At 33.2% G+C, this 26,249-nt stretch overlaps 1 protein-coding gene across 3 annotated transcripts in view; it reads left to right on the top strand.

Moving 5' to 3' along the window:
• PCDH15 (protocadherin related 15) overlaps window positions 1-26,249 on the top strand; it is a 1,489,951-nt gene that overhangs the window by 1,440,775 nt on the left and 22,927 nt on the right. For all 3 annotated transcript variants that reach the window (XM_076010005.1, XM_076010003.1, XM_076010004.1), the window contains one exon: window positions 20,322-20,498. In XM_076010005.1, the coding sequence (XP_075866120.1) occupies window positions 20,322-20,498 (177 nt within the window). The remainder of the gene's footprint in view (window positions 1-20,321; window positions 20,499-26,249) is intronic.

Raw genomic sequence — 26,249 nt, 5'->3', positions numbered from 1 at the left:
ATGTCATTGGATTTAAAACATAAATATGTGAAAATAGTTTAATTTTTTCCAACATTGGTGTCACCATTTGTTGATAAGAGCTAATGAAATTTATACTATTGTTGTGAAAACTACAATATATAAGGCATGTAGGGCAATAGAAATTATGCATATTAAATGAATGATCAATATTCTACATAAATGGCATTAGCAGACCAATTCCAGTAGATTTAGGTAGAGAGTTGCTGTGATTTTTGTACATTTTTGTAAAAGAGCATGGTTTAGTACTGGAATACAGACTATGGATTCAGACACAGAAGTTTGAATCCCATTATAGCTGTGTGACCTCTGAGCAAGATATTTCACACTTACAGCCATACTTCCTCATCAGGAAAAGTAGACTTAATATATCTATCTTGTGTTGATTTTGAAAGATTTAATATAAATTTTCCAATATAGTAAGCATAGAAGGCTCATATTTTTGCTGTTGTTGTAAAAATATACATGTACATATATATATATATATATATATATATATATATATATATATCTCACAAACTTTGTCACCTTAAGGATTTTTTTTAAGTACACAACTCAGTACTGTTAAGTATATTTACATTGTTTTAAAATAGATTTTCAGAATATTTTCATCTTGCACAACTGAAATTCTGCAACCATTAAATAACTCCCTGTTCCTGCCTTACCCCCAGACCCTGGCAAGCTCCTTTCTATTTCCCACATTTATAAATTTGACTACTTTAAATATATCATAAAAGTGGAAACATGCAATATTTCTCATTTTGTGATTGGCATATTTCATTTAGCATAATGTCCTCATGGTTTGTCCATGTTATAATGGGATTTCTTTCTTCTTTTTTTCTTTTTTGTTAAGGCTGAGAAGTATTCTATTGTATGTATATAATACATAATAATGACCATCTTTTTATTAATACAATTATTGGCCATTTGAATACCACCTTTGGAGAAATGTCTATTCCAGTCCTTTGCCCATTTTTTTAATTGAGTTATTTGATTTACTTTGGTTGATGTTGACTTGTAGGAGTTCTTTTTTGTATTATTTCAGAATATTATGGAGATACAAACACTTTGGTTACATAGATTTCCTTTGCACTGCCTGAGTCAGAGCTACAAGCGTGCCCATCCCGCAGACAGTGTACACAGCACCTGTTAGGTGTAAATTTACTCATGCCCTCCTCCCCACCCCAACCTGCTCAACACCCAATGAATGTTACTTCCATATGTGCACATAAGTTGGACCAATTAGTACCAATTTAATGGTGAGTACATGTGTTGCTTGTTTTTCCATTCTTGTGATACTTCACTTTGAAGAATGTGTTCCAACTCCATTCAGGATAATAAAAGAGATAGTTCACCATTCTTTTTATGACTTAGTAGTACTCCATGGTGTGTGTGTGTGTGTGTGTGTGTGTGTGTGTGTGTGTGTATATATGTGTATATATATATATATACACCACATTTTATTAATCCACTCATCAATGGGCTCTTGGGTTGTTTCCACATCTTTGCAATTGTGAATTGTGCTGCTACGAACATTTGAGTATAGATGTCTTTATCATAGAATGTCTTTTCCTACTACTAGGTATTTACTCAACGAAATTATTTATATATTCTGTTATTAATCCCTTACCAGATACATGATTTGTAAATATTTTCTTCCATTCCATAGGTTACCTTTTCATTCTATTGATTATTTCCTTTAATGAACAAAAAGCTTTTAAGTTACACATAGTCCCCTTTGTCTATTTTTCTTTTGTTGTCTGTGCTCTTGGTATCATATCCAGTAAATCATTGCCAAATCCAATGTTATAAAAGTTTTATCATATGTTTTTTTCTAGGTATTGTATAGTTCTGGGGTCCTACTTTTAGATCTTTAATCCATTTTAAGTTAATTTTTGTATATGGTGTAAGAAAAGGATCTAACGATTTTATCCTTTTACACATGAACATTCCATTTTCCTAACACTAGTTGTTGAAGACTGTCCGTTCCTTGCCTGATTCTTTTTTGCAGACTCTTTTTGAAAATTTGTGTAAATTTAGAATTTTCTTCAGTGGAATGTTTATGATTCTTTATTGAAAACTACTTTAGTAGATGGAAGTGGTAGTGATAAGAATTGTGGGACCTGATTCAGCACGGTGAAGCCCCAGTGCTCACCCTTCCAGTGTCTGGGGCGAGTAATGAAAATACACACATAACTCAGACAGGCAGCAGAGTGCCAAGTAGTTAATTAAATGTAAGAATTTATTATTCCAGTGACCAGACAAATCAGCAGATTTATTCCCTGTGGATATTCCCAGATGACAAATCATATCATCATCAAAGCCATTTTTTATATTTCCCATGAGACATCCCTATCCTGTGGAGTAGAAAACTTGAATTTCATGTGATCATCATTTTTTATTTTTTTTTTCCCCTCAGGTAGACCCATATGTTAGGCCAGAATAAAATTCAGAGTTTCCTTGGTAAGCATGAAATCAGCACAAATTGAGACACTTGATGAAAGGAAAAAGTAATGAACTGATATATCTGTTTTATGGTGCGGAAGGTTTTACAAAGATCAGTATACCTTGACAACTAAGAGCACAGTGACTGAAAAATGAAATGCTCATAGTAAATCTGAGCTGCTATAATGTTGATAATGATTACTCCTCACTTCTCTGGAATGGGATTACATGGCTTACAGAAATTTTTATATTACTTTTGTTACTTTATGCTTATAACATTGGCCAACTTCCCTAAGTAATGAATCACATCTGTTTTTAATTAGATTAATGTATGCAACAAATTCCAGTGAGCATCTGTGTCCCCTACAGATAGCCTTGCATATCTATGCTGTAAAATATTTTAGATTGATCTTAGAATTTCTCTTTTTGTGAGCCTTGCCTTACTTTTACTTACAAATTTTTGTAATTAAGGCATTGGAGAAAATACTGTGACGATAAGGGGAGGGACACCTAAATATAACCAACAAATAATCGACAGTAGTATCTAAAGACGAAACTAAGATATGTTTTCACTTTATATCTTCCTTTCTTCTACTCCCACTTCAACATGAAGCTCAAATAAATATAAGGAATTTGGGGTTATAAAAGTTAAATCCTTAGAAATTTATAGTAAAAATATTTTTATAAGTATCGACTAAAGAGTTTAGAGTACTGTGTTACAGTATGAATAGGAACTGATAATTTTAGTCTCAGTGTTGCTCAAACACATCTCTTGCTTTATAGACATAATATGAAAATTCCATTGTAGTAGAACTTTATTGAAGTAGTTATTGACTTAATGTGGAAGAGCCTCATCTTAGTGAAATATTTAGATACTAATTGAAACATATTTGTGTAGTCAATTTATAGTTCTGGGAATTAAGGTTACAAAACATATTTTAGAAATCGTGTGTGTGTGTGTGTGTGTGTGTGTGTGTGTGTGTGTGTGTGTGTGTGTGTATTTATTTCTAGAATGAGAATTAGAAAGGTTTTTGGACAGCAAACCAATAAAATGATAAATGCCAGCACATATATTTTCTTAAATCTGTGAAATAAAGACAGTTGTGAGGGAAAAGGTTAAATTTCTTTTGATTTCAGAGGACATAGGCTCAATATTTACCCTGCCAATAGGGCCAGTATATATAACTCCTCGAGTCCTAGTATCTATATCTTAAAACTAGGAATTTATTCATAAAAAACAAATAGTTACTGGTTGCAAGCACTGCAAGTTTAGCTGTGAGCAACACAAAGTCCCTGTAGCCATGTAGCTTACATTCCACTGCATGAAAATAGTATCTAAAATAACAATATTGATAAATTAATATATTAATATAATATGATATTAGTGATAGCTGCAATAAAGACAAATGAATGGGGAGGAAGTCATGTGACTATGGGGAAGGGGGAGAGAGAAAGAACTGAAGATATGAAAACCGACAGATAGGAGCATGTTTGTCACTTTAAGATACAGATATCAAAGTAGAAAATGAGGTTTAGGACCTCACAGGTCACTTGGAAGATTTTATGTTTTATTCTGTGTAAGATGAAGAGTCCTTAGAACTGGGTACCTGGTATTGTAGCCACTAACTACTCTAAGAATTTATTTAATTATGTAGTCTTTCTTAGATGCAGTATTCTAAAATTATATTTGAGTAAGTATTGCCAATTACATGCCAAGTTTCTCTAAGTAAAATTAGCATAAATAAACAGTTGCACTTGAAGAGGATATCAACAGAGAATTTCCATGAACGATCTAATTTTTATCAGATAATGGAACATAGCCATCCCAATAGTGCAATTTTTTAAAGTAATGTTTTCTGTTATACGAATGTAATTGCTATAAAATAAATTGAAAACAATCAAAAAAGTAGAACACAAACTCTAAATATAATAATAAAATCTTTTTTAATATTCAAGGTATAATTCACTACTCCTTAAAAAAACATAGTAATTTAGTTTTATTCAAACAGAGCTTGGGTAATTCATTGTTTTGACGTTAAGAGAATTTATTTGCTATTTTTTGAAATATTCAATTTTGGGGCTTATTTTGCTAGAGAAAGGGAAGTGACTTTCTCTATTAAATGAAACAAAAACAATGACTTATGTTTAACTAATTAGGTTATAAGAAGCCATAGTTCTATTTTTTTTTTTTTTTTTTTAAAGCAGAGTCTTGCTCTGTTGCCCTAGCTAGAGTGCAGTGGAATCATCATAGCTCACTGCAACCTAAAACTCCTTGGCTCAAGGAATCCTCTTGCCTCAGCCTCCTGAGTAGCTGAGACCACAGGCACGTGCTGCCATGCCTGGATAATTTTTCTATTTTTTGTAGAGAAGGTCTTGCTCTAGCTCAGGCTGTTCTCAAACTCTTGACCTTCTGCAGTGCACCCACATCAGCCTCCCAAAGTAATGGAATTATAGGCATAAGCCACTGTGCCAGGCCAGATTTTACTTTTTTGTAAGATTCCATTGTATATTTGTTTGATAAAGAGTCCAGTATGCTAACATCTTTCCTTCCAATAGGTTTGTTTCTTATTTTAATGGTTATGATAAGCATCATTCATTAGTTAATAAATTTCTGAATGCTTGTAGTCAAAACTATACCATCTTCTGTTTGGAAAAAAAAATTAGAGAAAGATAATAAATCAACTTTCTCAGCTAACACTTGCCATCTGATAGATGTGATGTGGAAAATAATTTGTGTCCTTTTTCCGTAGTTTCTTAGCAACATAGGAATCTAAGGCATGAAACAGTAAGAATTCTAGAAGAAAATGTTGGAAAAACTTTAAAGGCATTGGCCTAGGCAAAGAATTTATGAAGAAGACCCCAAAAGCAAAAACAGCAGTAACAAAAATAAATAAATGGGACCTGATCACATTAAAAAGCTTCTGCACAGTCAAGGAAACTATCGTTGAGAGCAAACAGACAACCTACAGAATGTGAGAAAATATTCGCATGCTACACATCTAATAAAGGACTGATAACTAGAATCATTTATAGAACTCAGGAAAATCAGCAAGAAAAAAATCAAACAATCCTATTAAAGACTGGGCAAAGGACATAAACAGAAACTTTTCAAAATAAGACAGACTGATGACCAAAAATCATATGAAAAAATGCTCAACATCTGAAAAAATGATATGAAAAAATGATCATCAGTGAAATGCAAATAAAAACCACAATGAGATATATCACTTAACTCTGGTGAGAATGGCTTTTATCAAAAAGTCCCAAAACAATAAATGTTGGCATGGATGGGGAATGATAGGAACACTCATACACTGCTGGTGGGACTGCAAATTAGTTCAACCTCTGTGGAAAGTAATATGGAGATACCTCAAAGAACTGAAAATGTGGAACTACCATTTGATCCAGCAATCCCGTTACTGGGCATTTACCCAAAGGAAAAAAAGTCTATAAAAAAGACATCTGCACTAGAATGTTTATAGCAGCACAATTGAGAATTGTAAAAATGTGGAAACAACCCAAGTGCCCATCAATACATGAGTGGATTGATAAAGAGTGGTATTATGTATAGCATGGAGTTCTACTCAGCCACAAAAAGCAATGGTCTAATACCTTTTGTATTATTCTGGATAGAGCTGGAGCCCATTATACTAAGTTATTCCCAAGAATGGAAAAACAAACACCACAAGTACTCACAGTCAAATTGCTATTAACTGATCAACACTTAAGTGCACAGTTAGTAGTAACATTCATCAGGTGTGAGGCAGGTGGGATGGGTATATTCCTACCTAATGGGTGCAGTGCACACCGTCTGGGGGATGGACATTCTTGGAACTCTGGCTCAGAGGGGCAAAGGCTATATATGTAACGTAAACATTTATACCTCTGAAATATCCTGACATTAAAAATAAGGATGAGGTTTGGCTGCTATGTTTAGATGGTATATTTTGTCAGAATCAATATTCTTTCTACATTTATTTATTTATTTATTTATTTGCTTTTTGGGTATTCAAACTTTGGAAACAGTGAAGATAAATCCAAAAGTAAACAAACAACTGAACAAACAAAATACTTTCTATAATTCCATAGAGGATATTTTCCCTTTGCTTTTAGGTTTTAAAAAAGTTTGAAATCTTTGAACTATTGTTGTTTTCAGAAAGAGATAACTGGAGTCATCCTACACTAAAAATATGTTTTAGTGGAGATTAATTTAAAGAACAAATTTTTGAGTTTTAAATCAAAAATAGACATTCTTACGTTGCCTTGGTTTGCCCTGCAAAAATAGTAGAAATATGGAAAAGTTAAGAATTTGGTGGCAAATACTTTAAGAAAATAGCATGATTGGAGTATAGATTGAGACAGATTGAAAAAAAAATTAATTTTTTATGATGTCTGTGGGTTTGTCATATATGAATTTTATAACCTTAAGATATATTCCTTATTTGCCTAATTTGTTGAGGGTTTTTATAATGAAAAGATGCTGGATTTTGTCAAATGCTTTTCTGCATCTGTTGAGATGATCATATAGTCTTTGTTTTAGCTTCTATTTATGTGGTGAATCACATTTATTGGTTTACATATGTTGAACCATCCTTGCATCCCTGGAATGAAGCCCACTTGGTCATGGTGGAATATTTTTTTGATGTGCTGTTGAATTCAGTGCTAATATTTTATTGAGGATTTTTGCATCTATGTTCATAAGAGATATTAGTCTGTAGTTTTGTTTTTTTTTTGTGCCCTTTCCTGACTTTGGTTTCAAGATGATACTGGCTTTGTGGAATGAGTTGGGGAGGATTCCCCCCTTCTCAATGTTATGGAATAATTTCTGGAGTATGGATACCAGCTGTTCTTTGTAGGTCTAGTAAAATTTGGCTGTGAATCCATTTGGTCTGGGGCTCTTTTTGTTGGAAGATGTTTTACTGCCACTTCAATATCATTGCTTGTTATTGGTCTTTTTAGGAGTTCTATTTCTTCCTGATTGAGTCTTGAGAGGTTGTGTGTTTGCAGGAATTTGTCTTTCCTCTATATTTTTGAGTTTATGCACATAGAGATGTTCATAGTATTCACAGATGATCATTTGTATTTCTGTGCTATCAGTTGTAACATCCCTTATCATTCCTGATTGGGCTTATTTGAGGCCTTTCTCTTTTATTCCAGGTTAAACAATTTTGTTTATTTTTTCAAAGAACCAACTTTTTGATTCATTAATCCTTGTATTTTGTTTGTTTGTTTTTTTGTTTGTTTTCCATATCATTTTGTTCTGCTCTGACCTTAGGTATTTCTTTTCTTCTGCCATCTTTGGGTTTGGTTTGCTCTTCTTTTTCTAGTTCCTTGAGATGTGTTATAACAATATTAATGTGTGATCTTTCTATGTTTTTGATGTAGGCATTTAAGACTATGAATTTTCCCCTTAGGAATGCTTTCGTTGAATCCCATAGATTTTGATAGCTCATATCCCCTTTGTCGTTCAGATTGAGAAATCTTTTTATTTCCATTTTAATTTCACTTTTGACCCAATAATCATTCAGTAGCAAGTTATTTAATTTCCATGACTTTGGGTAGAGTTATGTGTTTCTCTTGGAGTTGATTTCTAGTTTTATTCCACTGTGGTCTGAGAAGACACATGGTGTGATTTTTTAATTTGTTGAGACATGTTTTGTGGTATATGACACAATAAATCTTGGAGAATGTTCCATGTTCTAAGGGGAAGAATGTATATTCAGTAGTTTTGGGGTAAAATATTCTGTAGATGTCCATTAGGCCCATTTGTCCTAGAGTCTCATTTAAGTCCAGTGTTTATTTTTTTCTGCTTCAGTGATCTGTCCAGTTCTGTCAGTGGGGCATTAAAGTGCCCAGTGATTACCATGCTGCTGTTAGATCTAACAGGGTTTGCTTTATGAATGTGGACACTCCTGTTAGCTGCATAGATATTTAGGATTATTATGTCCTCTTGTTGAATTGCACCCTTTACCATTATATAAGGGCCATCTCTGTCTTTCTTTACTATCGTTGAATTAAAGTCAATTTTATCTAATATGAGAATGGATATGCCTGCTTCCTTTTGGTTTCAATTTGCATGGAATATTTTTTTCCTTCCTTTCACCTTGAGTCTGTATGAGTCCCTGTGGGTTAGATGTGTTTCCTAGAGACAACAGATACTTGGTCTGTATTTTTCATCCATTCAGCCAGACTGTCTCTCTTGTGTGGGACATTCAAGCCATTCATGTTGATTGATAAAATCGATATGTGATATGTTCTGTTCATCCTGTTGCATAGTATCTTGTTGCTTTGTTTTACCTCTTGTGCTATTGTTTTATATGAGCTCTGAGCTTTAGCTTTTGGGCTATTTTACACTGCTGAGGGTCTGTTTTGCTGATCCATGTATAATACAGTTCTGAGTATTTCCTGCAGGGCAGGTCTGGTCTTGACAAATTCCCTCAGTGATTGCTTATCTGGAAAAGTCTTTATTTTCCCTACATGTATGAAACTTAGTTTTGCAGGATACAATTCTAGGCTGGCAGCTGCTCTGTTTAAGAAGACTGAAGATGGGGTCCCCATACTCCTAGCTTATAATGTTTCTGCTGAGAAGTCTGTAGTTAGCCTGATGAGTTTTCTTTTGTGAGTTACTTGATATGCTTCACAGGTGGCAGGAGTTCCTCCTTTGTGTTGCCTTTAGCCAGTCTGATGACTATGTGTCTTGGTGATTGCCTCTTTGCAATAAATCTCCCAGATGTTCATTGAGCTTCTTATACCTCCATGCCTAAATCTCTAGCAAGACAAGGGAAGTTTTCTTCAATGATTACCTCAAATAAGTTTTCCAGCCCTGTGTATTTTCCTCTTCATCCTCAGGGATGCCTATGATTATTATATTTGGCTGTTTTCCATAATTCATATTTCTTGTAAACTTTGTTCATTCCTCTTAATTTCTGTTCTTTATTTTTGACTGACTGAGTTATTTTGACAAGAGTTGTCTTCAACTCCATAAAATGAGTTTGGAAGTATTCCCTCCTCTTCAATTGTTTTAAAATGGTTGGAATAACATTGGTATTGGGTTTCTTGAAATGTTTGATGGAATTCAGTAGTGAATTCATGAGGTCCTAGGTTTTTCTTTGGCAGTAGATATTTTGTTGCTGCTTTGATCTCATTACTCATTATTGATCTGTTCAGATTATCTATTTTTTTGCTATTCAGTCTTGGTAGATTTTATGTGTCCATGAATTTATCCATTTCTTCTAGGTTTTCCAATTTATTGGCATATAGTTGCTCATAATAGTGTCTAGTGACTCTTTGTATTTCAGTGGTGTCAGTTGTAATTTTTCCTTATTTTTCTCGGATTTTATTTATTTGGGTCTTCTCTCTTTTTTTCTTAGTATAGCTAAAGGTTTGTTGATTTTGTTTACCTTTTCAGGAAACAAACTTTTCTTGTGCTTGATCTTTGTACTTTTTTGCCTCTTAGGGAACTAGGCCTTTTCTGGGCTTGAACCCCAAAGCAAGCTGAGTGGGGCATATTAGCCAACTAGGTGTTGGTCTACACTCTCCAAATACTCTTCCCAGCCTCCACCAGCGTTTCTCAAACTCCTCCCTGAATTCCAAAGCTCTTGTGGAGGGAGAGACTTTTGACTGTGGATGGATATAGAATTCTTGTTGTTTTAGGGGAGTAAGAGCCAGTTATCTTTTATTCTTCTATGTTGGTGACATCCTAATCCAGCATCATAATTCTTTGCTTTTAAGTAAATGCAATAACTATGTTTTTATTTTCCTGTCTGGCTAAATCTATATAATATTAATAATAAATAGCAGTAAAATACTAATACTAAAACAAGCTAGAACAATGTAAGGAATATAATCAACCGATATCATATTTTTCTGTGTACATGGTGATGAATAGTGTTGAATTTTCAACATGTTGAATGAATGTTCTTGTGTAAAAAGTATATATTCCATGATCCCTGACTGCTTGTGCACAAGTGATAAGCAATAGAACTAAGAAGAGAAATGTCTTATGCAACCCACACAGGATAATCAATAGTATCAGACAATTACTGTCTTATCAGTCCTGTGATAGTCATACAAACTTCAAGTCAAGATATTTTTGTTGCTGTTGTGGTTCATTGTATTCCTTGTACTTAGACCAGTTTCTAACATAGAATGGGTGTTCAATACATATGTATTTGATAAATGAGTGAGTAAATGGAATTGCTCCTCAGTTTTACTTAAACCCATCTATTTTCAACAATTTTATTTGCTACCCATGTATTCATTTCCCACCCAAAAATTCAGTTCTTATATATTCAAACACATTTTGTTCTCTGCTACCTTCACGTTTTCCTTTCACATGGAATTTGTTTTGTTAAACATATGATACATTTGTTCAATAGAAAATTTCCTCTCCTCAAAGAATCCTTTCTAGATTATATTAGCTCATGGCAAATGTCCTTTTGGCCAATTTCAAAGCACCGATTGTCTGGAGCATCTTATCACATGTAATTTTCCAATTAATCTTGTTTTGTCTATGGATATATCATAGTGTTGGTGATCTGTTATCCTTCTAATATCACTAGATCACTTTTACTGGATTTTTTAAAATGGCTTTTTTAGAGCAATATGAGGTGGATAACAAAATAAAGAGAAAGGTGCAGAGATTTCCCACATACTTCTTGCCTCCATACATGCATAGTCTATCAATGTCCCCCAATCTTTGGGACATTTTTGACAACAGATGAATCTACATTAATGCATTGTCTTAGTTCATTTTGTGCTACTATAACACAAATATCACAGGCTGGATAATTTATAATGAGCAGAAATTAATTTGTCACAGTTATGGAACCTAGGAAGTCCAAGACTGAGGGACCATCATCATGTGGGAAGGATCATCTTGCTACACCATCTCATGAAGGAAGGACAAAGAAAGGGCAAGAAAAAGAGAGTAAAAGTGGACCAAACTCTCCCTTTTATAATTAACCCACTCTGGTGATAACTGCATTAACCCTTGCTTTCTCCAGAGTGTCATATAGTTGGAATCATAAAGTATAGTTCAAGGTACTCTTTGTCTTTTCATGACTTAATAGTTTTTTTTTGTTTTGTTTTGTTTTTGTGACAGAGTCTCATGCTGTTGCCCAGGCTAGAGTGCAGTGGCATCAGTCTACCTCATAGCAACCTCTCAAACTCCTGGGCTCAACCAATCCTTCTGCCTCAGCCTCCCAAGTAGCTGGGACTACAGGCATGCACCACCATGCCCGGCTAATTTTTTTCTATTTTTTGTTAATAGAGATGGGATCTCGCTCTTTCTCAGGCTGGTCTCAAACTCCTGAGCTCAAACGATCCACTTGCCTCAGCCTTCCAGAGTGCTAGGATTACAGGCATGAGCCACTGCTCCCAGCCGATAGCTCATTTCTTTTTAGCATTGAATAACATTCCATTGTCTAGATGTACCACTATTTATCCATTCATCTTAAGGACATCTTCATTGCTTCTGAGCTTTGGCAATTATGATCCAGGGCAAATTTACATGACAAATCTGAATTATCCAGACTACATATTTCTATCAAACCCAGTAGCAATCCTGCAACTTTAAGCAGAATGCAAAATATGTGATTAATTGAATTCCAAAGACAGATTAGACTAGGGATTAGAACAATCAGAAAAATGTTGCTGTCATGAAATAATTAGATCAATGATTTTGGCATGGCTGCACCTTAAAGTGAAAATATGCATGATATTAGTTCTAATGTGCAAGAAATTGACTGATGATCACTTCAGTGTAGATAAATTTATTAGAAGATGATTGGGAGCTTACACTATTATCAAGAGAATGAACAACTAGGGTGGGAAATGATCAATAACAGAGGCAGCTCTAGAGGCCTGGGAAGCATCAAAAGTAGATTTATATACGTCATCAGTCTGGTGAGGATGTTGCACCTTGCATGAATGAATTCCAACTGTTTTAAATTCAAGAACCAAATTCCATGGAGAAAATGGCTTCATTTGGGTCAAATGGAGTCTTTTTAGCATGGGGCTAGGGCAGGTTAAGACCCATAATTAAAGTTCTACCAAAAATGAGTTAGAAACAAATTCCTTAAATCAAAACCAGAATGTTATTATGAAAAGAACATAAGTGCTAGTCAAACAAAAAGCAACAAAGTCCACTTGTAAAATGAGGGTATTAATGTCTTTATATCAATATCTTCTTTTTATGTCTTTTATGAGGATTTAATACAATTTTTGCAGTATAGATAGCACAGTCCTAAGCATATATTTTTATCCAGGATGGAAACAACTGATTGAAGTTGCACTGTACCTACCATTTGCCAATAAGTTGGCAGTACACAGGTTGGCACTTAATTAGCAAAATGAGGAAGGAAAAAATACTTCAATTGATTAGATTTTATTTGTTATTGTCATGTCTTATGGTAGAAAAAAGGCTTTTAAACAATTACTTATTGTTGTACAGTTTGTTTGAACAGTTTTTAGGTTATAATTAAGTAGTGCTGACCAGAATTTATACATACTGACAGAAAAATGACAAATACGATTGGAGATTTTGAGGTCTCCTGGCTATTTCATAGTGCATCTTAGTTGCTTTGGTTGTTGTAACAAACTGTTAACAGACTGGGTGGCTTAAACAATAGATATTTGTTTTCTTACAGTCCTGGAGACTGCAGTCTAAGAGCAAGGTGCTAACAGGGTTGGTGTCTCCTCTTGGGTTGCTGATGGCTGCCCTCTCATTATGTGCTCACATGACCTCTTTGTGCTTATAGAGAGAAAACAGAAGAGCTCTCTGGTATCTCTTCTTATAAAGCCATTAATCTTATTGGGTCAAGATCCCACTCTTATGAATTCATTCAACCTTAATTATTAATACTTCTTTAGCAGCCCCATGTCCAAATATACCTATACTGGAAATTAGGACTTCAACATATGAATTTGAGGGGATGTAAACATTAAGTTCATAACAAGTGGGAATAAGATAAAGAATAATGAATATTCTTTTCTTTCATGTAGAGTTTGCTACAAATGCTTTGAGTATCACCTTCTTTGGTTGATAACATAGACTCATGTAAGAGTAACAAAGAGGCATGTGAAAAAATTTCCATCAGCTGTCTACCTATACCATATGTCAAATAAAAAACAAAGTTTGCAAGTGTTGCAAAAGTTAGGAAGAAAAGGACTTTCATAGGGAGGAGTAAATGAGAACTGGATGTGGGCAGAGGGATGATTCGGCAGTAGCTGAGAGAATGTTTTACCCTGATGTCAGCCTATTCTGAGAGGAGTTGTTAAGTAGGGGGTTGCATGGAGTCTCAGGAAAAGGATGGGTCAACTTTAGGAGCACAGAAAACGATAAACATAACTGAAGTTTGGTTAACTGGTATTGGCTTTCACTGGTCAGTGGAGATAAAACAGTTCTATTAATTACTTATGAGGCAAAGAATAGAAATTTTAGGGTCTGTGTCTTTCTTTCTCATAGGTAAACACAAGGTATCATGAGCCCCTATTTAAGTCATGGGGGAAGGTGGTCCTTTGCAGTAAGCAGTTTCCTGGAACAAAAAAGGGTGGTGGGCTTCTTAACCATAGCTGTTTTCTAGGAGCACAGGGCATAGGTAAAAATTCAATATTGTCAGGTGCAAAACAGGTTACTGTCCAAATCAAAATCTCATATTTTCTAAGAAAATAATTAGTCAACATGCTTTAAATATGTATTTCCTTATTTTGTGTCCAGGTAGTATTACTCTATTAGAGGCCCCCAAATAATATGTATTTTTAAGTTCAGTTTTAAACCACTCAGCAATTATGAAATTATAAAATACAGTCACCATTTCCTGTCTAAACTCAAAACCATAACCTAGATTAAATTTTTTAAATTAATTTTTAAATTAAGTACCTTCCCCAAACAATTCTCTTGTAATTGAGAGGGAGAAGGGAGGGAACAAAAAGATTGTGGAAGTAGTTTCTTATGTATTTTGGAAATTAACCCCTTATTAGATATATGTATTGCAAATATTTTCTCCCATTTCATAGGGTGTGTTTTCATCCTGTTGATTTTTCCTTTGCTGTACAGAAGATTTTCAGTTTGCTGTAGCCCCATTTATCTATTTTTGCTTTTATTGCCAGTGCTTTTGGTGTCATATCCAAAAAACCTTTGCAGAGGCCAATGTCAGAAAACTTTTCTCTATGTTTTCTTCTGAGAGTTTTACAGTTTCAGATCTTAAATTCAAATATTTATTCTGTGTTGAGTTAATTTTTGTGTATGGTAACCCAATTTAAAAATGGGTGAAGGACTTAAATGTCTTCAAAGACATACAAATGACAAACAGGTACATGAAAATTTGTTCAACATTACTGATCATCAGGGAAATGCAATTCAAAACCACAGTGAGATATCATCTCACACCTGTTAGAATTGCTAGTATAAAAAAAAAAAAAACCCAGAAGGTAAGTTTGGTAAGATTATAGAGAAATTAGAACACTTGTACACTGTCAGTGGGAACATAAAATGATGCAGCCACTATGAAAATCAGCATGGAGTTTTCTTAAAAAACTAAAAATCAGAACTATCATATGATCCAGCAATTCCAGTTCTGAATATATATGCAAACAAATTGAAAGCAGGATCTTGAGTAGATATCTGCCCTCCCATGTTCAATGCAGCATTATTCTCAATAGCCTCAACATGGAAACAACTCAAATGTCCATTGACAGATCAGTAGTTTAAGAAAAATATGGTATATACATACAATGGAATATCTGAGTCTTAAAAAAGGGAATTCTGCCATCTGTGATAACATAGATGGGCTTGGAAGACATTAAATGAATATATCAGGCAGAGAAAGACATATACTGTATGATTTCTCTTATATGAGGCATCTAAAATAGTCAAAAGTAAGAGTAGAGAATAGAATGATGATTACCAGGGGATGAAAGGAGATATGGTGATTTGTTGTTCAATGAGTATAAAGTTATAGTTATACAAGATGAGTTGTAGTTATACAAGATCTGCTATAAAATGTAGTTCTTATAGTTAACAATAAGGCATTGTGTACTTAAAAATGTATTAAGAGGGTAGATTTCATATAAATTGTTCATACCAAAAGAAAAACAAACAAAAATAAGAAGGACAAAAGGAAACTTTTGAAAGTGATGGATATGTTTAGTAACAACAATTGACACATTTGTCCAAACTGACTAAATCATATACATTAATTATGTGCATTTTTGTATATCAGTTATACCTCAGTAAAGCTGGGGAAGAAGAACGATTGTGGAAGAAAATAAGTTTTTATTAGAAAATGCAAGACATGGGAGGGCATGACGGGAAGTTTCCCAAGGATGTTGGGAAAAGAGCAGAATGTTTTATGGAACTTCAACAGGAAGGGGTTGGCTGAAATACAGCTAGTTTTGAGAACAGAAGAATTGTTCTTATGTGTTAACAGTCATTGTTTGGGTAGTTTGAGTAATCAAGAGAAGCACAGAGGAACAGGTAGACCAAAGGCAGGTGAGAAGGAACACCTGTGGGAACCAGGACATGTGCAGGCTACAGTGGAAAATCCCCCACTTTTCGGGATTTTTATGGCATTCAAGAAATACTTCTCGCTTTATTATTTTTTATCATTTTTGTATTAGAATGCATTTTCTCCACATTATAGACCTAAAGCATCATGAAACAGTATATAGTACCAAGTGATGATATATTACTTCCACTTTCTTCAAACGTTAGCCAGCTTTAATAATATTTTATAAAATACTGTCATAACACCAACACCATGAAAACTTTTCCTCAAATACATCACTGGACATTATAAGGAAACAATTCAGAAGGTTCAAGGTATCTGAGATGAAGCATAGAAGGGATCCTTACCCGTATTCAGTGGAAAAGATGATAGAAAAAAAGCAGCTTGAACTCTGAAAAGATTTGCCCTCTCTTAAAACCATCTATGTCTAGATATACACTTCAAGGAAGATGATAAAGCATTCTAAATTGGTCTGTAAGCTTCAGTCTCTCCTTTATGTTTTTTTAAACAAAGAAGGATCTATAAAAATTGACCTATTTCAAAATGAAGAACCACAAACCCAGTATCTATCTAGGTCAACCTATAATTAATGTAAGTTTGTGTTCAGTTAAGTATTGCATTTCTAGGTTTATTTTATAAGATTTATACTACTTGTAAATGGGTATATATTTAGGCATAATAGTGATCCATATCATAGAATTTGATTATATGTGACTAAAATATAATATAATTCATAAATGGATTAAGTTGCTTCTTCTCTTCCTCCAAATTATTGAGTAGGCTGAACATTTAATAACTCCTTCATCTACATAAGCTCTTTACTAACTAGTTTTCCTGATTCTACTCTCGGCTCCCCCTTCAGCCTATTCTCAACATAGTGGCCAGTGTGCTTCTAAATACAAGGTAGATCATATTACTTCAACATTTAAAACCCAGCAATGGATCCGTATTTCACTCAGAACAAAAGGTAATGCCCTTACAATTCTAAAAGTCCTCATGTGATCTGCTCTGGCCATACACTGTATCAGGACATCAGCACAGTTAGCTTTAATAATATTTTAGTTCCCTTTTCCTAGAACACTCTTTCCTAGAATATCGATATTACACATTGTCCCCTAAAGTTTTTGCTCAAATAACAATTTCTCAAGGATGCTTTTTCTGAACACTCTTACCAATTTTATTGTTTCATAACAATAAAACAATAGGCAAGACAATTCTTTCTCTTGCCCAATTAGAATGTAAATTCTATAATGTAAGAGATCTTTGTTCACTGATATATTCTATGTGTTTAGGATAGTGTCTAGCCCATAATAGACATTCAGTAATTATTTGCTGAATGAATGAAAAATTTTCTACTTAACACCCAACTGAATACTGCTGTAATTTTATTAGACAGCTCTTAGTCCAATTAATTTTTCAAACTATGAAACTATGCATACATTTTCAAACTATGAAAATATAGATTTATATAAAGTTTTTTCCTAAAGAAGTTGGAAAAAAGTAAATAGGAATCTAAAGAGTTTTTTCAAAAATATGATTATATTGTTGTTATTGTTTCCATTATAAAAAAGTCAAGCAACATAATATATAAAAAAGAAAATTATAAAAAAGTAAACTCAAAATTATACACCTCAATCTAAGCATCATATAAACATTGTTACAGACATCTGTATTGATATTTTTGTGTATGTATGTGTGTATAATACAGATATTACAGCTTAGATAAACATCATTGCAAATCTCTCTATATATACACACAAACACACACATATATATATATGTGTATATATTTATGTAATTAAATCTGTATACATATATGTAATGAAAACAGAAAATGTTTAGTATATAGATAAGTGGAAAGATAGATTTTACAATCTATGTTCTCATTTAAAAAGCAGTAAATTTAGTTTTAAGTATATTTATTAGAAAAAGACACAGGAGAAATTCAAATTAGGACACATTTCTATTCATCATAAAATACATTTTATACCAAAATATGTCTAAAGTTTAAGAAAAAAATGTTCAGGGAGAAAACATTATTGCTTGCTTTAAATGGCATAATTTAAATTTTTTAGTCTTCCTTGATTTATGATTCCCTGCTACCATAAAGTAATTAATAGTCATATTTCATTCCACATCTAACTTTTTGTCACATATGAGTATGCAGTATTGTACTGAAATATAGAAAAAGACAAAGGCTTAATAGACATGTTTCTTCATTAAAGGATAGCACAAAGTTAATTTATGCATACAGGAAGGATATTCTTGGAACATATCAAATCAATGCTTAAATTCACTGTCATAAGAGAAGTCATAAACTGTTCAACTGTAGTATTGGAACAAAGAGGCACCTACCTACTCTATTGTATTTAACTATATACCAACATTTGTTTATTTTTTGATTTGTGAACTAATAATACTAGTGAGAAATACACTTTTTTAATAATTCCACAAATTAATTATTAATAAATGCATTTGATGAATTAGAAACAAGAAGGAAGCTTATTAATGCAAACATTTAAGCCAAATAAATATTAATAAAAATAATAATCATTTTAATGGAACAGTTAGTATATGCTAACAACTGTGCAAAAATTAAACTTTAGTTCACTTAATGCACACACAACCCTATGTGGTAGATGATGTCCTTATTTTATGTTTTAGGAAACTGAGACTTTGAAGCCTTAAAAGTACTTGTCTAAGGTATGCAATTGATAAATAAGGGAATTGAAAACTGAAGCCAAACCTCTGTGCTCTTCAATGCTATATTACTGTGTGTGGCTCCTATAAAATGTCAAGAGGGTAATGTGGTTTGACTCTGAGGCCTCTCTTATTTTTGTTAAGTGAGCATGAGCCTCTCAGGAGAATCCTGAAACACAGGCTGAATGATGTTAGACCAGGCCTATGTCTCCCAGTACATCCATTCTTTTCAGTTTCCCAGAAAGGCTGCATTCAATTATTAACTGGCATTTGCTGAGTACATTTACTTCTTTTTTCCACATCATCTTTTCTTTATTCTTCAAGGATATCATCAAAAAGAAACTGTAAGGCAGAGAGACTAGTGGGCATTGGTTGGTGAGAAAAATGGCAAAGAATGAATAGTACTCCAGTAAGACAGCCTTCATCTGTGCTGATGTATAAAAACTTAAAAACAAACAACCAAATGAAACATGTCACTGTCATCAGCAGTGTCCCCTGACATTACTGAACGAATGTAGTCATATCCTCCGAAGTTTAGTATTGTCATTGTTCTTGTAACAAAGGCAAACCAAGCACATACCAAATTCTTAAGGCAACATATTTTTCATAGAGCAGAAAATGGGTCAATTTGGGGATCTGAAGCAAAAATTATTTTCTGTTGTGTCAAAGAACCTTAGAATATGTTACCCTTCATTCCCCAAAATACCTCAAAGTATGGACTCCAAAAGGAGCATGGAAGCTACAAATAAATTTTAAAATATTTTTCATGTATAGTTTACATAAATTAAAATTGATTTACTTACATTTAAATTTTTGTGAAAATTTAATAATATTCATTCTAAGGTTGATAAAATAAAGTTTTTAATAAGAAACAAGACATTAAGGAAATTACCATCCATAGAAACACAGAAAATAAATACTTATAATAATGTGTACTTTCAATTAAAATCCAGTTATAAGATTAGAAAAAAATATATTTTCCAGATGTTAGTTCATATTCTTTCTTTTTTTATTGAATATTACTGATTCTATACAATATGGTATAACTTTTAAGTTGTTTGTATTCACCTATATAGCATCTGAGATTTGTATGCCATATTTTTGTCTTTATCTAGTAAACCCGCCATTGCAAAATATCTCTACATCTTCCCTTGCTATAATGCTCTAAGTATTTCCATACCCTTAGGAAAGCAGGCATCCTTGTCCTACACCTTAGCATCTAGCTATGTGGCATATATTATAAACTCTGGTGAGAGGTGTAATTTATGACAACAATCGTATGAAATCAAGAGTTCTCAGATTCCATGACTCCTATAAAACATAGACAGCTTTATTTTTAAAGTGTATTTAGCATTTCCCATGAGCCACATAAAAGCTCAAATGGTATCATAAATTCAAAAACTCTAAACTTAAATAGGACATGGTTGATGACCTTTTCTACCTTATTTAGCTTGCAGCATTATTGGGAGCTAAATACTGAAAAAATATAGAGAATTTTTTCAAGAGTTTATATTCAGTAAACATTAACAAAAACCAGGCTGTTATCATTTTTCATTTACTAAATGTCATTTCAAGTTGAAGGTATTTTTTTTTTTTTTTTGCCCAGCAAGCCCGTCAAAATGTCATGTTTGTACTTTGTTTGATTTATAGGATTTTGGACCGCTATGTTCAGGAGCAAATTCCTGGTGCCAAGGTTGTGGTGGAGTCTATTGGTGCTCGCCGACATGGAGATGCCTTTTCCCTAGAAGATTACACCAAATGTGACTTGACTGTCTATGCAATTGACCCCCAAACCAACAGAGCCATTGACAGAAATGAACTATTTAAGTAAGTAATTTTAGTGGTCTGTTAACAGCTCTGTGATTACGATAGCGCCCACAGATAATTCTGACTTAAGGCTTTAAATACCGAAAGTTTAAAACCTAGCAAATTAGTGTTGAAAAGGAAGTGTGAGCAAAAACTCTAAGACAATACCTAGGTCCTCATGCCTAAAAGTTTTCAGGTCCAAGCATGGACTACAGTGGCTGCAGAGGGGCTGTTCTTATGGGTGTCATAGGGCCTGTTATACTTATGAGTAAGGAACAGCTTCTTGAGATCCTCTCCACACAGCTCCCCACTATTGCTCCAGGGCCCTGGCTATTTGGGAGGAAAGCACAGGTTCTTAAAACAGCAGTTTGCCTGCAACAGTTTCAGTGGGCTTGCATTCTACAAAGAAATCCAGCTTTCTCACAGGTCTATTGAATCAGCAAAAACTAGTATTTGATTTTTCTCTTGACTTAGAGGTGGTTAGGGAATAATCTGCCCCATGTAAGTCCTTGCCGCTTGTGATAGTTCATTCTGGTATGAACCTAAATATTTGGGTTATAAATCCTAAAAATAAAGAAAATGCAGAATCTAAAACAAAATACCGTTACACATTTTCCCTTGGATGTTACTCTAGCATACTTTAATCCTTTTTTTTTTAAATCTAGTAACAGATTTTGCTTTAGTATAGTGACACCTAGTGTCCAACAGGTTCTTGGAATGAAATTCCATCTAAATAAAACAGATTTGATATATAATAATATGTATATAGTTTAGATAGTTTATATTCATCTGTACATACACATACATACATATATTAATATATGCCAAACTTCATGATTTCAGAACTTAGTTTTCTTTTGCCTGTACATTCTAGACAGTATGTAAATATATATCCATATGCAAATTTACATATATATCCATATATGAGTGTGCATTTTATTTAGTAAATGTCTACTCATTCATTTTTATTAACACTCATAAATTCTATAGTTTTATTTAAATCTGTTCATCAACAAAATTTCACTGCTTTTATTTTAGCAACAATAAAGTAGTGATTTAATAATATCAACTTAGTTTTTTTAAAAGCCATAATTTTTAAGTATGTGATGCATCGACTTATTTTTAATAGGTCTTTGATATATATGCAAGACAGTATACTAATTACTGTGGGCAAATACAGATGACTAAAGTAATAGCTCTCTTTTTCTCAGCTTTATAATCACCATCCAAACGAAGTAAGATTTAGATCTACTGTATATTTTATGAATTTAAAAAGTTTATTTAGAAATGTACTTTTAAAGTCACTCATGTATATTTTCTCTTAATCCTCAGTATTAACACATCTTTTTAAATTTAAATCTATCTGCATTCTGTGTTTTCTACATACATTGGTTTTATTTTTAAATTTGATGATAGATTGAGCTTTAGGGTGTTTTTCCTACATATGAAAATATCTGTTTTCTTTAAGATGTTATCCTGGCTTTAAAGAGTAAAATGATTGTGATTATATTTTGAATTGAACTAGCAAACATTTTAGGGATAAAATATTTGGAAACAAGGCACTTGGGTTTCCACTGACACAGTGAAGTACAAGATCAACATTCTTCATTCTAAACAAATTTATCCAAATTTAAATTATATTGTGAAGAGTAAATATCTAAATTTAATAGAATAAGTGTTATAGCCAGGAGGGAAGGGGAAGAAGAGAGACTATCTAATAATCAAAATTGCTTATATTAGGCCGGGCGCTGTGGCTCACGCCTGTAATCCTAGCTCTTGGGAGGCCGAGGCGGGCGGATTGCTCAAGGTCAGGAGTTCAAAACCAGCCTGAGCAAGAGCGAGACCCCGTCTCTACTATAAATAGAAAGAAATTAATTGGCCAACTGATATATATATAAAAAAATTAGCCGGGCATGGTGGCGCATGCCTGTAGTCCCAGCTACTCGGGAGGCTGAGACAGAAGGATCGCTCGAGCCCAGGAGTTTGAGGTTGCTGTGAGCTAGGCTGACGCCACGGCACTCACTCTAGCCTGGACAACAAAGTGAGACTCTGTCTCAAAAAAAAAAAAAAAAAAAAAAAAAAAAAAAAAAAAAAAAAAAAAAAAATTGCTTATATTAAGGAGAGGATAGAAGTAAGTATAGAGAATTAAAATTTTGCTTTAGCAGTCTTCACCTTGAGCTAGTAGCAGAGAATCACTGATCTGTTCTAAACCCTAGAATTGTCCCTTGAAACGTTCTATAATAAAATTATATATATGTGTGTGTATATGCATATGTATGTGTGTGTATAAAATACAAGGCTAATAATGTACAGGTATTAGTATTTATTATGTAGCTATCAAAATTATTGAAATTTAGCTTTTAACATTGAACAAATATACCAGAACTTTGAGATTGTTGCCAATGCCCAGGCTAGTGGGTAGGGTTATTTTCTCAATTTCTACTTATTCTAAATTCTAAGCTTCTGTGGATGTCAGAATTCTCAGGCCAGAGACCAATAATAATAATAATAATAATTACTCTAGGAATTTTAGAGTGATTTAAAAATGGATTTAAAATATCAAAAAAAAGCTCATAAATGCATAGAAGAGACTAGAATGACTTTTAACGATGTTAATAACTTCATTTGGCAAACTTATTGGTATTTTTATTTTTCTTATTTTTGGTTATCTGAATTGCTTAGACTTCTGTCATAGTTATATATTACTTTTATCCTACTTTTATGTTCCTTGTGGTTCTCAACTTACTGGATCCACATTTGTGTTTGTTCATTTGTCTTTGTTTTCTTAATTATTTTTCTTTCTAGAATATTTTCAGACATTATCTCTTCAAATATTTATTATGCCCCATTTTCTCTTTTTATTGCCCTATTTTAACATTCACTGATTCATCTGTGTTAACCTATTGATGAGCTCATTGAAGAAATTATTCATCTTACTGTCTTTTAAAATAGAAATTTCTAGGATTTTCATTGGATTCTTTCTTATCACCTCCACCACCATATTTCCCGATTGCTTCAGGCATGTTTTCCACTTTCTACTAGATTCTGTAATGTATTAATCAGAGTTATATTAAAGTCCCTGTGTGACAGTTCCAATATCTGAGTTATCTCTGTCTGGTTCTGTTACTTTCTTATTTCCTGAAAACAGGTTGATTTAATCTAGTGGCCTTTTTGTATCTTCCTTGATTGAGTGTCAGACATAGTGTGGAAGAACAAAAATAGAGTTTATTCCTGTAAATGAATAGATGTCTTCTGATGAGTAAATCTATTCAAAGTTACTTTGGGATTTTGTTGTTGCAATTATTACTTTCACTGTGCCACAGCTTCAAATTCTTCTCTTAGTGAATTGCTGTCATCTCATTCTTAGAAGCTGGGGTGCTATAAGGTTTTCTTGGTCTTCTTGTTCAACCCTCAGCTCTCAGGGTTCCCTACATGCCTGTGCCACAGAAGGGGTTTCTCCCCACACTCCTGTCTCTCCCATGGTAGACTGCTCTTGCCTGTTGCTTGGCTCTGCTCTTATGGTGAGGTTAAGAGGCATGGGCTAGGGGTTTCAACTGTTCTCCTTGCCAAGCCTGTGTATTTAAGCCTTGGGTGGGCTTTCTGAGTGCATCTTTCCCTCCTTGCCATGGCAGCCATACTCTGCGTCATATTTGCGGTGGATCATGGGTGCAAGAGAGACTCTTGCTCCTTTCCAATGAGTAGTAGATCTCATCTTTCTACTGGCGCAGGATCTTAGGCCCAAGAGGACCTCTTGCTCCTCCTACAGGTGTAAATTAGTTTTGCTTATTTCTCTTCCCAGAGCAGTGGACCTTTGCCTACCCTCCAGGGATGGTTACACTTACTTCCCCTCTCTCTACTACTTAAGGCTCTTGTTTCATATGAGAAGAAAGTTGGGGAAATTGCACAGTGGTTGTGCCTGTGCCCCAGCCTTAGCTGATTACTTCCTATTCTTGCACAATGAAAGAGCCTGAAGGTTCTCAGGGCCAACATTTTACCTCACAAAAGCAATCTCCTAAAATCAACTGAGCACCTAGATTCAACCTTGTCTGAAAGAAGACATTTGAAAATTAAATTGACAACATGAAGTATTTAATATACATAAAAACTCACACACTATAAGGAAAAGAAAAAATATTTAAAAAAGAGATCAAAATATATTTATAGAGCAATTAAGATACATTCTGATAATTACAGATATTTCTGAGGTACAAAATGTAGTATTTATAGCAAGAAAAACATGCTGAAATATAATTAAAGAGTTCATTATGTTAGAGGCAAAATAAATGAAAAAGTGATCATGTTTCCTTCAATAATATCTGAATATGTTTAAAAATTATTGAAACAGAAATAACAATGACTTACTCATAAAGAAAAAAGTAAGCACTACACATCTCATTTGCATATAAAATGCCAAAAGGCAATGGAACCAGATTCACTGTATTTTAAGGAAAATGTTATGACTAAAGAATTTTTATGTAGGCAAGTTGCTTTAAATGTAAAAACTTCAAAAGAGGGATATTCTTTCTTTTAAAGAAAGATATTCTAGATCAGATGTGGGCTCAAAAGATATCCACTCTGTAAAGTAAAACAATTACTTATGACATCACTTCAGTTTAAATAAAATAAATAAATATCTAAATAAGGGGTGTTGTTATAGTTTTAAAAGACTAGCAGATCTTCCATTAGATGGTTTAGACATGAAATGCAGAAATACAATAAAATTGTAATCTATCAAGTGAATTCCACATAGCAGGGGTATATTTTTCCATGCAATTAATGGTTGTCCTCTGATTCAGATTCTTCCCAGTTCTAATAATATTTTTCTTGTCAAACAATTCTTAATCTATATTTGATTTAGAAATCTCTTCCTTTTTCTGATCAACAATTCAAACAAAAAAGTTTTACTATTTTATTCTAGTACTTGTTAAAATTGCTGAACCGTCATTATGTTTTTTAATATGACTAAAAATGATCAAGGAAAATTCTTATAACAATACATTTTTAATCTACAAAAGTATATTTGTAGGAAAACAGCATCCTAACTGCCTTATGATGTATATGAAAATTTAGATTTAAAAATATGTAGCTTTAAAATCAAAATTGAATTATCGGGGCCACTGGGTTTCTTAAATTGGATAACTAATAAACTGCCCAGTGGAATTCATATTGAATATCAGGCACTTTTATCTTTTCTATAAGTAAGATATCAACAGTGTGCTAACTAGATTTAAAATCATCATGATCACTCTGAATATTAGAAAATTTCAAAAACTAATAAAATAGATTATAAAAGATGCACAGACATGACATTGGTTATATTTTGATAGTGAAATTTTGATCATTTTTATTTTCTCTTTGCATTTCTTTATGTTTTTTACATTTTTGAACATAAGCATTTGTATATCAAGACATATGCTTTAAAAATAATATTTTTAATTTGTATAGCTATGTAATTATAAATATATATGATATTAATAAATAAAATATTCACTAATATCCTCCCTCCAAGAAAGATTAGCCTTGAGTATACCAGATGTTAGCAGTGATTATGGTTATTTCAGGAACCTATGAGTAATTTTGCTTTTCTTGAACTACTTTGTGCTCTTCAGTTTTCTATAGTAAGACATTTGACCTTTATAAATAAAAATAATAAAAAATTTACAAAGAAAAACAACTAAGATATATTGTGGTTTTCTTGTATTATAAACACAATAGTCTCATCAATATGCAGGATTTACGGGAGACTGTTTAAAAGTTCCCATAGAATTTTGA

The sequence above is a fragment of the Microcebus murinus genome, chromosome 14, assembly GCF_040939455.1.
Source record: "Microcebus murinus isolate Inina chromosome 14, M.murinus_Inina_mat1.0, whole genome shotgun sequence".
Classification (NCBI taxonomy): Eukaryota; Metazoa; Chordata; class Mammalia; order Primates; family Cheirogaleidae; genus Microcebus; species Microcebus murinus.
Note: the sequence above shows the minus strand (reverse complement) of the source record. Positions and strands in the feature narration are given on the sequence as shown.